Source organism: Triticum dicoccoides, chromosome 3A (genome assembly GCF_002162155.2).
Source record: "Triticum dicoccoides isolate Atlit2015 ecotype Zavitan chromosome 3A, WEW_v2.0, whole genome shotgun sequence".
Lineage (NCBI taxonomy): Eukaryota > Viridiplantae > Streptophyta > Magnoliopsida > Poales > Poaceae > Triticum > Triticum dicoccoides.
Genome location: NC_041384.1, coordinates 23,556,938 through 23,569,828, shown reverse-complemented (window position 1 = coordinate 23,569,828; position 12,891 = coordinate 23,556,938). Strand labels below are relative to the sequence as shown.

The following is a 12,891-nucleotide window of genomic DNA, read 5'->3' as shown; positions in this document are numbered from 1 at the left end:
GGTGGAATCCGTTTAAAAAAATAAAAAAATTCGGACCGGCTGGGCCGGAAGCTCCGGCGCCGCTGCCATCGTCGTCCGCGAGCCGGACTCCTCTAGGCAACTTGCGTGTAGTCTCCTACTGGATTGATACCTTGGTTCTCAAAAACTAAGGGAAATACTTACACTACTTTGGTGCATCACCCTTTCCTCTTCAAGGGAAAACCAACGCATGCTCAAGAGGTATCAAGAAGGATCTCTAGCACCGTTGCCGGGGAGATCTACGCTCAAGTCAAGACATACCAAGTACCCAACACAAACTCTTATTCCTCGCATTACATTATTTTCCATTTGCCTCTCATTTTCCTCTCCCCCACTTCACCTTTGTCGTTTCATTCGCCCCTTTTCGTTCGCCTCTTTTCGCTTGCCTCTTGTTTGTTCATTCTTAGTGCGGTTTGTTGCCATCATGTCTAAAACTAGGGAGGTTATCATTGAAAAAGATAGTAGTAACGATGGGGGAAACGTTGATGCTTTTGATTATCCTCATGAAGAACCTACTATTTTACACACTAAAAAGTTTCGGATTGGTAGTGGTAATATTATTGGAAAAGGAGTTATTCAAGATTTCTTTACTTGCGCCGGTGCTTTTCCCACTATGTGCGGGTCTATCCTTCATAAAACTAGTAGTCTTGCGGATGCTATATCTTTGCTCGTGGTTGAACTCGAAAGACAATATATCCACATGCATCCTTGCATACTGTAACGCCCCGGACACACCCGCCGGTGGTCGTTACTCCTGGCGGGATCTAGACTGGCCCCACAAATCAATACTAGTCTTTTCTATGCACTTTGTCCTCACTCGTGCGCACCCGGGAGCAACTTCTCGGTCGGTCACCCATCCTGAAACTACTCCAAGCTGAGCACACTTAACTTGGGAGTTCTGTCCGAATGGGCTCCCGGAAAAGAAGGAATTCCTTATTGATATGAGTAGTCTATCATCCCTAATAAGCCAGGCTATCACATACACCCCCACTCAGAGGTACCGACGTCCTCGTCGAGCCATAGGAATGTTCCCTCTTGGCACATACGTCTGTGCATCCAGTCCAGTACATGTGCCATGCCGGGTGCCATGACGGGTCACAAACGTCATGAACAACATGACCGCACACATGTCCGCAAACATCCGTGTAACCGCGAGGGTCGGCTCTGATACCAACTTGTAATGCCCCGGACACACCCGCCGGTGGTCGTTACTCCTGGCGGGATCTAGACTGGCCCCATAGATCAATACTAGTCTTTTATGCGCACTTTGTCCTCACTCGTGCGCACCCGGGAGCAACTTCCCGGTCGGTCACCCATCCTGAAACTACTCCAAGCTGAGCACACTTAACTTGGGAGTTCTGTCCGGATGGGCTCCCGGAAAAGAAGGAATTCCTTATTCATATGAGTACTTTATCATCCCTAATAAGCCAGGCTATCACACATACAGAGGATTTTTCTAGAATTTTCCAATATTGAGCATTCTTCTGTTAAGCGAGCATCTACCATCTTTTTAGCCCATGAGTTCAAATTTATAATAAAAGAGGCCAATGAAATTTTTGCGCATTATAGGGTGGATGCCGACCGTCCTCCCATAGAAGCAATCCCTTTTTATCAAGAAGACATAATGCGCTTACGATCTTTAGATCATGTTTCTTTTAATGAAAACCTTAGAAAAAAGGTTCCTACCAATGTTCTAGTTGACAGGATTTCTAAACTTAATGATAACTTTGCTATCCATAACAATGGGTTAGGTTTTTCCCTTGAACAAAGGCTCGTGATTTTTTTTTTCAAAAGAATGCTTATAATGATGAATTGGTTATGCAATATGAGGGGCCAAAGGAGGAACCAATACCTCCCGAGCTTGATCTTGGGGACTTTTGTCCCATTAAATTTAGCCCTTTTGATTACTTTTGCTTGCCACAAAGAAAACTTGCTCCTGAACGTAGGGACTATGAGAAAAGTTCGTGATTTGCCTTATCATTATCATGGCAATACTTAGATCTATTCTTGTTTTTATGCCTAGCTAGGGGCGTTAAACGATAGCGCTTGTTGGGAGGCAACCCAATTTTATTTCTGTTCCTTGCTTTTTATTCCTGTTTAGTAATAAATAAATCATCTATCCTCTATTATGATTGTGTTTTTTGTGTTTTATTTAGTGTTTGTGCCAAGTAAAGCCTTTAGGATCTGCTTGGGTGATTGTTATTTGATCTTGCTGTAAAAAACAGAAAGTATGCGCTCACGAGAATAATTTTCATTTTTTACCAGAGAGCGATAAAATACCTATTACAACTGCAGTAGATCAATATACAAATTATTTAGGTCGCCCTAATTTTTCAGAATTTCTTGAGTTACAGAAGTATTCGAAACCAACAGATTGCTACAGACTGTTCTGTTTTTGACAGATTCTGTTTTTTCGTGTGTTGTTTGCTTATTTTGATGAATCTATGGCTAGTATCGGGGGGTATGAACCATAGAGAAGTTGGAATACAGTAGGTTTAACTCCAATATAAATAAGGAATAAGTTCATTACAGTACCTTAAAGTGGTGTTTTGTTTTTTATACTAACAGAGCTCATGAGATTTTCTGTTGAGTTTTGTGTTGTGAAGTTTTCAAGTTTTTGGGTAAGGATTTGATGGATTTTGGAACAAGGAGTGGCAAGAGCCTAAGATTGGGGATGACCAAGGCAACCCAAGGTAAAATTCAAGGATAACCAAAAGCCTAAGCTTGGGGATGCCCCGGAAGGCATCCCCTCTTTCGTCTTCGTCTCTCGGTAACTTTACTTGAGGCTATATTTTTATTCACCACATGATATGTGTTTTTCTTGGAGCATCTTGTATGATTTGAGTCTTTGATTTTTAGTTTACCACAATCATCCTTGCTGTACACACCTTTTGGGAGAGACACACATGAATCAGAATTTATTAGAATACTCTATGTGCTTCACTTATATCTTTTGAGCTAGATAATTTTTGCTCTAGTGCTTCACTTATATCTTTTTAGAGCACGGTGGTGGTTTTATTTTATAGAAATTGTTGATCTCTCATGCTTCACTTATATTATTTTGAGAGTATTTTAGAACAGCATGGTAATTTTCTTTGGCTATAAAATTAGTCCTAATATGATAGGCATCCAGGATGGGTATAATAAAAACTTCCATATAGAGTGCATTGAATACTATGAGAAGTTTGATACTTGATGATTGTTTTGAGATATGAAGATGGTGGTATTAGATTCATGCTAGTTAAGTAATTGTGAAATTGAGAATGTTGAGGTTTGCAAGTCCCGTAGCATGCACGTATGGTAACCGTTGTGTGACAAATTTGAAGCATGAGGTGTTCTTTGATTGCCTTGCTTATGAGTGGCGGTCGGGGACGAGCGATGGTCTTTTCCTACCAATCTACCCCCCTAGGAGCATGCGAGTAGTGCTTGGTTTTAATGACTTGTAGATTTTTGCAATAAGTATGTGACTTCTTTTCCATGGATTATACGCACTCTTACCCTTCCATCATTGCTAGCCTCTTCGGTACCGTGCATTGCCCTTTCTCACCTCGAGAGTTGGTGCAGACTTCGCCAATGCATCCAAACCCCATGATATGATATGCTCTTTCACACATAAACCTCCTTATATCTTCCTCAAAACAGCCACCATACCTACCTATTATGGCATTTCCATAGCCATTCCGAGATATATTGCAATGCAACTGACCATCGTTCCGTTTTTTATGGAACACTCCATCATTGTCATATTGCCTTGCATGATCTTGTAGTTGACATCGTATTTGTGGCAAAGCCACTGCTCATAATTTTTATACATGTCACTCTTGAAATCATTGCACATCCTGGTACACCGCCGGAGGCATTCATATAGAGTCATATTTGGTTCTAATATCGAGTTGTAATTTTTGAGTTGTAAATAAATAGAAGTGTGATGATCATCATTATTAGAGCATTGTCCCGTGAGGAAAAAAATAGATAGGCCAAATAAAAAAATTAGGCCCAAAAAAATTGAGAGAAAAAGAGAGAAGGGGCAATGTTACTATCCTTTTTTCACACTTGTGCTTCAAAGTAGCACCATAATCTTCATGATAGAGAGTCTCTTATTTTGTCACTTTCATATACTAGTGGGAATTTTCATTATAGAACTTGGCTTGTATATTCCAACAATGGGCTTGCTCAAAATTCCCTAGGTCTTCGTGAGCAAGCAAGTTGGATGCACACCCACTCAGTTTCTTTTGTTGAGCTTTCATACATTTATAGCTCTAGTGCATCCGTTGCATGGCAATCCCTACTCCTCGCATTGACATAAATTGATGAGCATCTCCATAGCCTGTTGATTATCCACGTCAATGTGATACTTTCTCCTTTTTTGTCTTCTCCACACAACCTCCATCATCATATTCTATTCCACCCATAGTGCTATGTCCATGGCTCGCTCTCATGTATTGCATGAAAGTTGAAAAAGTTTGAGAATACTAAAGTATGAAACAATTGCTTGGCTTGTCATCGGGGTTGTGCATGATGGGAGCATTTTGTGTGACGAAAATGAAGCATGGTCAAACTATATGATTTTGTAGGTATGAGCTTTCTTTGGCTATGTTATTTTGAGAAGACATAATTGCTTGGGTAGTATGCTTGAAGTATTATTGTTTTTATGTCAATATTGAACTTTTGTCTTGAATCTTTCGGTTGTGAGTATTCATGCCACAATAAAGAAAATTACATTGAAAATTATGTTAGGTAGCATTCCACATCAAAAATTCTGTTTTTATCATTTCCTACTTGAGGACGAGAAGGAATTAAGCTTGGGGATGCTTGATACGTCGCCAACGTATCTATAAATTTTTGTTGATCCATGTTATTATATTATCTGTTTTGGATGTTTAATGGGCTTTAATATGCACTTTTATATTATTTTTGGGACTAACCTATTAACCGAAGGCCCAGTGCAAACTGCTGTTTTTTTGCCTATTTCAGTGTTTCACAGAATAGGAATATCAAAAGGAATCCAAACGGAATGAAACCTTCGCGAGGATCTTTCTTGGAACAAACGCAACCCAGGAGACTTGGAGTACAAGTCTGGAAGTCCGCAAAGCTTCCACGAGGCAGGGGGCGCGCCTAGGGGGGTAGGCACGCCCCCACCCTCATGGGCCCCATGGATCTCCACCGATGTACTTCTTTCACCTATATATACCCATGTACCCTAAAAACATCCAAGAGAGCCAAGGAACCACTTTTCCACCGCCGCAACCGTCTATACCCGTGAGATCCCATCTTGGGGTCTTTTCCGGCGATCTGTCGGAGGGGGATTCCATCATGGAGGGCTTCTACATCAACACCATAGCCTCTCCGATGATGTGTGAGTAGATTACTACAGATCTTCGGGTCCATAGTTATTAGCTAGATGGCTTCTTCTCTCTCTTTGGTTCTCAATACAAAGTTCTCTTCGATGTTCTTGGAGATCTATTCGATGTAATACTCTTTTGCTGTGTGTTTGCCAAGATCCGATGAATTGTGGGTTTATGAATTTGATTATCTATGAATATTATTTCGCTCTTCTCTGAATTCTTATATGCATGATTTGATATCTTTGCAAGTCTCTTCAAATTATTGGTTTAGTTTGGCCTACTAGATTGATCTTTCTTGCAATGGGAGAAGTTCTTAGTTTTGGGTTCAATCTTGCGGTGTCCTTTCCTAGTGACAGCAGGGGCAGCAAGGCACGTATTGTATTGTTGCCATCGAGGATAAAAAGATGGGGTTTATATCATATTGCATGAGTTTATCCCTCTACATCATGTCATCTTGCCTAATGCGTTACTCCGTTCTAATGAACTTAATACTCTAGATGCATGCTGGATAGCGGTCGATGTGTGGAGTAATAGTAGTAGATGCAGGATCGTTTCGGTCTACTTGACACGGATGTGATGCCTATATTCATGATCATTGCCTTAGATATCATCATAACTATGCGCTTTTCTATCAATTGCTCGGCAATAATTTGTTCACCCACCATAATATATGCTATCATGAGAGAAGCCACTAGTGAAACCTATGGCCCCGGGTATACTTTACATCATATATGTTTCTGATCTATAATTCTAGTTTACTATTTGTTTTGCAATCTTTATTTTCCAATCTATACAAAAAAAATAGTAAAAATATTTATCTTATTATCTTTATCAGATCTCACTTTTGCAAGTGGCCGTGAAGGGATTGACAACCCCTTTATCGCATTGGTTGCAAGGTTCTTGATTGTTTGTGCAGGTACTAGGCGACTTGCGGGTAGTCTCCTACTGGATTGATACTTTGGTTCTCAAAACTGAGGGAAATACTTATGCTACTTTGCTGCATCACCCTTTCCTCTTCAAGGGAAAACCAATGCATGCTCGAGAAGTAGCAGAGAGCATCATGTAACATGTGAAAAACAAGTTTAAGTCTAACATACTTCCTATGCGTAGGCTTTTTATAAGCAAACAAACTATCAAGAGAAGCAAAAACTAGCATATGCAAGGAAGAAGATAGAAACAATAGCAATCCCAACATAACAAGAGGTAATTTAGTAACATGAAAATTTCTGCAACCATATTTTCCTCTCTCATAATAGTTACATGTAGGATCATAATCAAATTCAACAATATAGCTATCATGTAAAATTTTCTCTTCATGATCCACATGCATAACAGTTTTATAGTCTTCCAGGATAGTGGCATTAACATCAACTAAAGTCAGACCTCTTCAAACCCACTTTTATCAAAAATATCATAAGATTGAACACTCTCCAAATATGTGGGTTTATTTTTAACTAAAGTTGACACTCTTCCATGCCCACTTTCAATATTATCGCAAACCTATTCATCATGAGGCTTAAATAAATTTTCAAGATCACAAGAAGCATTATCACCCCAATCATGATCATTGCAATAAGTAGTGGACATAGCAAAATTAGCATCCCCAAGCTTGGAGTTTTGCATATTCTTAACACAATTGACATCAATAGAATTTATAATAACATCAGTGCAATCATGCTTTTCATTCAATGAGCTACCCTGAATCACTTCATAAATTTCTTCTTTTAGCACTTCATCACAATTTTCAGATTAATTTCAAGCAAAATGTCATAAAGATAATCTAGTGCACACAACTCACTTGAAATTGGTTCGTCGTAATTAGATCTTTTAAAAAGATTAGCAAGTGGATGAGGATCCATAAACCTTTCGCTTTCTGATTTTCTATAAACATGCAATTATACCAAGCAAACAAACCAAGTAAGACATAAAGGCAGACGAAAAGGCAAACAAAAAGAAGAAAAGTAAAAAGGAATTTTTTGTGTTTTTCTGAAAACGTTTTAGAAGAGGGGAGATGAAAATGGGAGGCAAATGGCGAATAATGTAAATGCAAGAGATTAGAGTTTATGATGGGTACTTGGTAGGCTTGATGTAGACCCCCCCCCCCCGACAACGGTGCCAGAAATTCTTCCTGCTACTTCTTGAGCTTGCGTTGGTTTTTCCCTTGAAGAGGAAAGGGTGATGCAGCAAAGTAGAGATAACTATTTCCCTCAGTTAAGAACCAAGGTATCAATCCAGTACGAGGAACACACAAGTCTTCAATGATAGCACCTGCAGAAACAAACAAATACTTGCACCCCAACGCGATAAAGGGGTTGTCAATCCCTTCACGATTACTTGCAAGGACGAGATATGATATAGATAGATATAAAAGATAAATAAAGGTGCAAAATAAAGTAAAGGTAAATAAATTGCAGCATGGTCTTTTGGGGGTTTTGGTTTTATAGATCTAAAAATAATATGATAAGAATAGACCCGGCGGCCATAATTTTCACTAGAAGATTCTCTCTTGAAAGAACGCATATGGTGGGTGAACAAATTACTGTTTAGCAATTGATAGAAAAACGAATAATTATGACGATATCTAAGCAAATGATCATGAATATAGGCATCACGTTCGTGATAAGTAGACCGGCTTCTGCCTGCATCTACTATTATTACTCCACACATCTACCGATATCGAGCATGCATCTAGTGTATTAAGTTAACAAGAACAGAATAACGCCTTAAGAAAGATGACTTGATGTAGAGGGATACATCCAATCAATATGAATAAACCCCACCTTTTTATCCTTAATAACAATCTTTCCCTACTAATAAAGCACGGAATGCTTCTGATCGTACGTCGTCGGCGTTTTTGCGAAAAAGCCCCTCTGTTTCTTTGAAATTAACCCGCAGTCCCTGTTTAAGTGGCACTTTGGAAAAACGTTTCGTTTTTGCGTAAAACCCCCTAAATTTGTTAGAAACTATGCCCGCGGCCCTTATTCCTTATTGACTGGCTCAGCACCACGCGTCTCGCCGCTTATCCTGCCGTTCTCCACCGCTGGGCATGCGCCGCCGCTTGCCGCCGGCGTCGCGGCGGGCGTCCGCGCTAAGGCGGGCAGGAGACCCATGTGAAATGCTGGTCGCAACGAAGGCCTCGACATGAAGACTCTAGGAGGTCTCGGGCGCGACGGGGAGCTGGCCGGAGCGCACGGACAGTGGGGGTTTCCGTTGTCCAGGCACAGGCCGGACACGATGGGGAGGGGAGGGCTGGAGCACGGGCGCGCACGCATGGTAGGGAATAGTCGTCCCCTGGCGGGGGTCAATGGCATGGGACCGTTGACTGCATCGACGGAGGCGGCGCGGCAGCGATGGGTCCCGGCGCCGCGGGCGGCGGACGGAGCGGAAGAGAGAGGTGGGGCGCTGGCGAGCTCATGCTCGTGCTCGAGCGCCTGAAGAAGATGGGGCGGTGGCGGATTTGAAGCGCTTGACGAGCTCGGGCTCCACGGTTGCGAGTCAGGCTTGGCGCGACTGCAGGCAGCGCGGGATGGCGATGCCGAGGACTTGCGGAGGGGAGCCGGTTCACAGCGGCGGGAGCGCGGGGCGACGCGAAGAACAGCAGCGGGCGGCGGAGCACTGCCTCTGCACTTGATCAGAGAGAGATATTCAGAGAGGAAAGCGCAGAATGGAAAGGGGAAGAAGAGTGAAGGTGAGGGCGACGGGCACGCGACCTGCGGGCGGGGCTCCGGTGGCGCGGCCTGGCATGTGCGAGGATGAGGCACGTGGTCGCGTATCTGTTCCTGGGGAGGCCTTGGACGGCTGGCGGCTTGAGCTCCAGGCGGCAGGGGGAGCTCCTGAAGAGAGAGAGAGAGAAGATGTGTGAGGGTGAGAAAGACAGAGGAAAGGAGAAGGATGGGAAGGAAACAGAGGAGATGGACGCGACGGTCCTGCTGGTTCTGGTTGCCGGCGGCAAGGCACTGGCGGATCTGGCCGTGGGAGAGCGGAGGAGGCCGCATCCGTGCGGTGGCAGGAGAAGAAGATGGAGGCGAAGGAATGGAGATGTTCTGTGGATAAGGGTAACGCAGTGCGTCTCGGTGGGGATTTTCCTGTTGCTTTTCTTTAATCGGGCGTTGTTGCTGGAAGCTGCGAGACGCACCGATTACAATTCTTTTTTGGGTGCTGCTGTTGGATTTATGTGTGGTTATCTGCTAGATGTCCCCTTCTCACATCGGCCCACAGTGACTATTTGACTCTACCGTCTTATAATCTGATCACAATACTTTCAACTTAGTAAGCCATATGGCATTCATGTAACTGTGATCTCGGAAATAAAAGTTCATAAGAAAAGAACAAAAACCTTCACTTAACAGTTGTGTTGTACCTTTGCTGAGATAGGTTTGTATAGTATGAAAATATGCTTCAAGATGGAACAAATTATGATTATTAGTCATGCCAGTTGCAGGCACAAAGTCAAACTGGGTGTTGTAATGTTGGACTAAAGATGGACCTTACTCGGAGAAATAAAAAAATTCTACGGCCTTTTATGGGATAATATATCCGACATGCTCCCATTGTGCTTTGCATAATTGTTCTTGGAAGCGTACCGAGCATAAGCATGTCATATATTCAACAAAGCTCTGAAACAATGCACTTTGTCTTTTCTAAACACGCACCGGGTATATGTCAAAACCATTTTCTGTAATCATGGAACTAAGTTTGGAGATGAAATGTCCCCACATACAAATAAAGCTAGACTTGAATGTATGGGCTTGTAGCCCTCTCCGTGGGGATTTTTGGTGCTGGTTTTATTGCTTTTGACCAATTCCCTTTTTTTTGAGGGTTTGATCAATTCTCTTGAACATATAGATAAAGAGACTGCATAGTTAGTTTTTGGGCTACTTTTTAAATGGGTTGCTTTAGCCAACTAAGATAATAAAAAGTTATGACGCTTATCTCAATAACTTCGGCAATACTATGTACATTAAATTGGACAAGTCAAACAATGCCTACCCTTCCCCTTCCACCCCAAAAAAGAACAATGCATATGTTCGTTAGACTTTTTGCCTAGATGGCGGGCTTTACATGCCATTTCTTATTCATGTTCGAGATATTTGACCGTACTTATTTTCTTAAGAAAACATAGTGATTGGATTATAAGTGCCGGAGTGCGATAATTTTTTATCCCGTTGCAACGCACGGGCTATTTTCCTAGTGATACAAATACGTGTCATGTACTCCCTCTGTCCGAAAATACTTGTCATCAAAATGGATAAAAAAACATGTATCTAGAACTAAAATACATCTAGATACACCCCCTTTTATCTATTTTGATGACAAGTATTTCCAACGGAGGGAGTACCTTTCTGTCACTGGGATAGAGCACCGCAAGATTGAACCAATTACAAAGTAGCTCTCCAATTGCAAGAAAAATCAATGTAGTTGGCCAAACCAAATCAATAGATCGGAGAGAAATACAAAGCTATCTTAATCATGCATAAAAGAGTTCAGAGAAGACTCAAATAACATTCATAGATAATCTGATCATGAACCCACAATTCATCGGATCTCAACAAACGCACTGCAAAAGAAGATTACATCGAATAGATCTCTAAGAACATCGAGGAGAACATTGTATTGAAGATCAAAGAGAGAGAAGAAGCCATCTACCTACTAGCTATGGACCCGTAGGTCTATGGTAAACTACTCACACATCATCGGAAGGGCGGCAAGGTTGATGTAGAGGCCCTCCATGGTCAGATCCCCCTCCGACAGAGTACCGGAACAGGTCTCCAGATGGGATCTCACGAGAACAGAAACTTGCGGTGGCGGAAAAGTGTTTTTGGTGTGCCCTCTGGTATATGGGGAATATTTGGGTATTTATGGAGGTGAGATTAGGGTTAGAGGTGCCACGGTGGGCCCACAATCTCGGGAGGCGCCCCCCTAGGGCGCGACCTCCTGGATTGTGGCCAATCTGTGGCCCTTCTGGCCTCCTCCCGAAGCTTCCTAGGTGTCTTCTGGTACAAGGAAAATCATCAAAAAAATTCATTCCATATGGTATTGGTTTTCTATAAAAGACAAAAAACAAGGAAAAAACAACAACTGGCACTTAACACTAGGTTAATAGGTTAATCCCCAAAAATGATATGAACTAGCATAATAATGCATATAAAACATCCAAGATGGATAATATAATAGCATGAAACAATCAAAAACTATAGATACGTTGGAGACGTATCACACCCCGCTTTCCTTCGCCGGAGCCCACTGCCGCTCTGCCCCAGTCACCTTCCTTCTGGAGTCGCCCCTCCTCCAAGACATCCCGGCTATAAAAGCCGAGGTCCTCGCTCGATTCCGCCCCAAACGCGCCCCCAAACCTGCTCCTCTTGCCGGAGCATGCTACTACCATCTAACGCCATTGCCATAGCCCTCCCCATCCCTCGCCACCACCATCATTGGAACTGTCGTCGTTGTCGTCTTGGCCGCCAGGAGCTTTGCCCCTCCATCGAGGACCACTGGAGCGTCCTCCCGCGTCGACCCTGAGCCGCCACCCCGCCGGAGCATCGTCAGATCCCCTCCCCTCGCCATTGTGAGCACCCCCTCTCTCTCCCCACCATCATATCTCAGACGAACGTCCCAGATTAGAAACTTTAAGACACGAATCGCTTTCTTTCATGTCTCGACCTGATACGTCTCCAACGTATCTATAATTTTTGATTGTTCCATGCTATTATATTATCTGTTTTGGATGTTAATGGGCTTATTTATATACTTTTATATTATTTTTGGGACCAACCTACTAACCCAAGGCCCAGTGCAAATTGTTGTTTTTTTGCCTATTTCAGTGTTTCGTAAAAAAAGAATATCAAACGGAATGAAACCTTCGGGAGAGTTATTTTTGGAACAAACGTGATCCAGAGGACTTGGAGTGGATGTCAAGAAATCAACGAGGAGGCCACGAGGCAGGGAGGCGCGCCTGCCCCCCTGGGCGCATCCCCCACCCTTGTGGGCCCCTCGTGGCTCCACCGACCTACTTCTTCCTCCTATATATGTCCACATACCCCAAAAACATCCAAGAGCACCACGAAACCCTATTTCCACCGCGGCAACCTTCTGTACCCAAGAGATCCCATCCCGGGGCCTTTTTCGGAGCTCCGCCGGAGGGGGAATCGATCACGGAGGGCTTCTACATCAACACCATAGCCTCTCCGATGATATGTGAGTAGTTACCTCAGACCTTCGGGTCCATATTATTAGCTAGATGGCTTCTTCTCTCGCTTTGGATCTGAATACAAAGTTCTCCTTGATCTTCTTGGAGATCTATTCGATGTAACTCTTTTGGCGGTGTGTTTGTCGAGATCTGCTGAATTGTGGGTTTATGATCAAGATTATCTATGAACAATATTTGATTCTTCTCTGAAATCTTTTATTTATGATTTGTTATCTTTGCAAGTCTCTTCGAATTATTAGTTCGGTTTGGCCTACTCGATTGATCTTTCTTGCAATGGGAGAAGTGCTTAGCTTTGGGTTCAATCTTGCGGTGTCCGTTCCT

At 42.8% G+C, this 12,891-nt stretch overlaps 1 protein-coding gene across 1 annotated transcript; it reads right to left on the bottom strand.

Annotated features, from left to right (window-relative positions):
* Positions 1–8,205: 8,205 nt before the first annotated feature.
* LOC119271789 (WAS/WASL-interacting protein family member 3-like) lies at positions 8,206–11,927 on the bottom strand. The gene is made up of 3 exons (XM_037553474.1): positions 11,746–11,927; positions 9,074–9,196; positions 8,206–8,984 (listed from the first exon to the last, which is right to left on the bottom strand). Exons 1-3 carry the CDS (start codon positions 11,925–11,927, stop codon positions 8,342–8,344), a joined length of 948 nt encoding a protein of 315 aa, XP_037409371.1. The 3' UTR covers positions 8,206–8,341.
* Between the last annotated feature and the right edge of the window lie 964 nt (positions 11,928–12,891).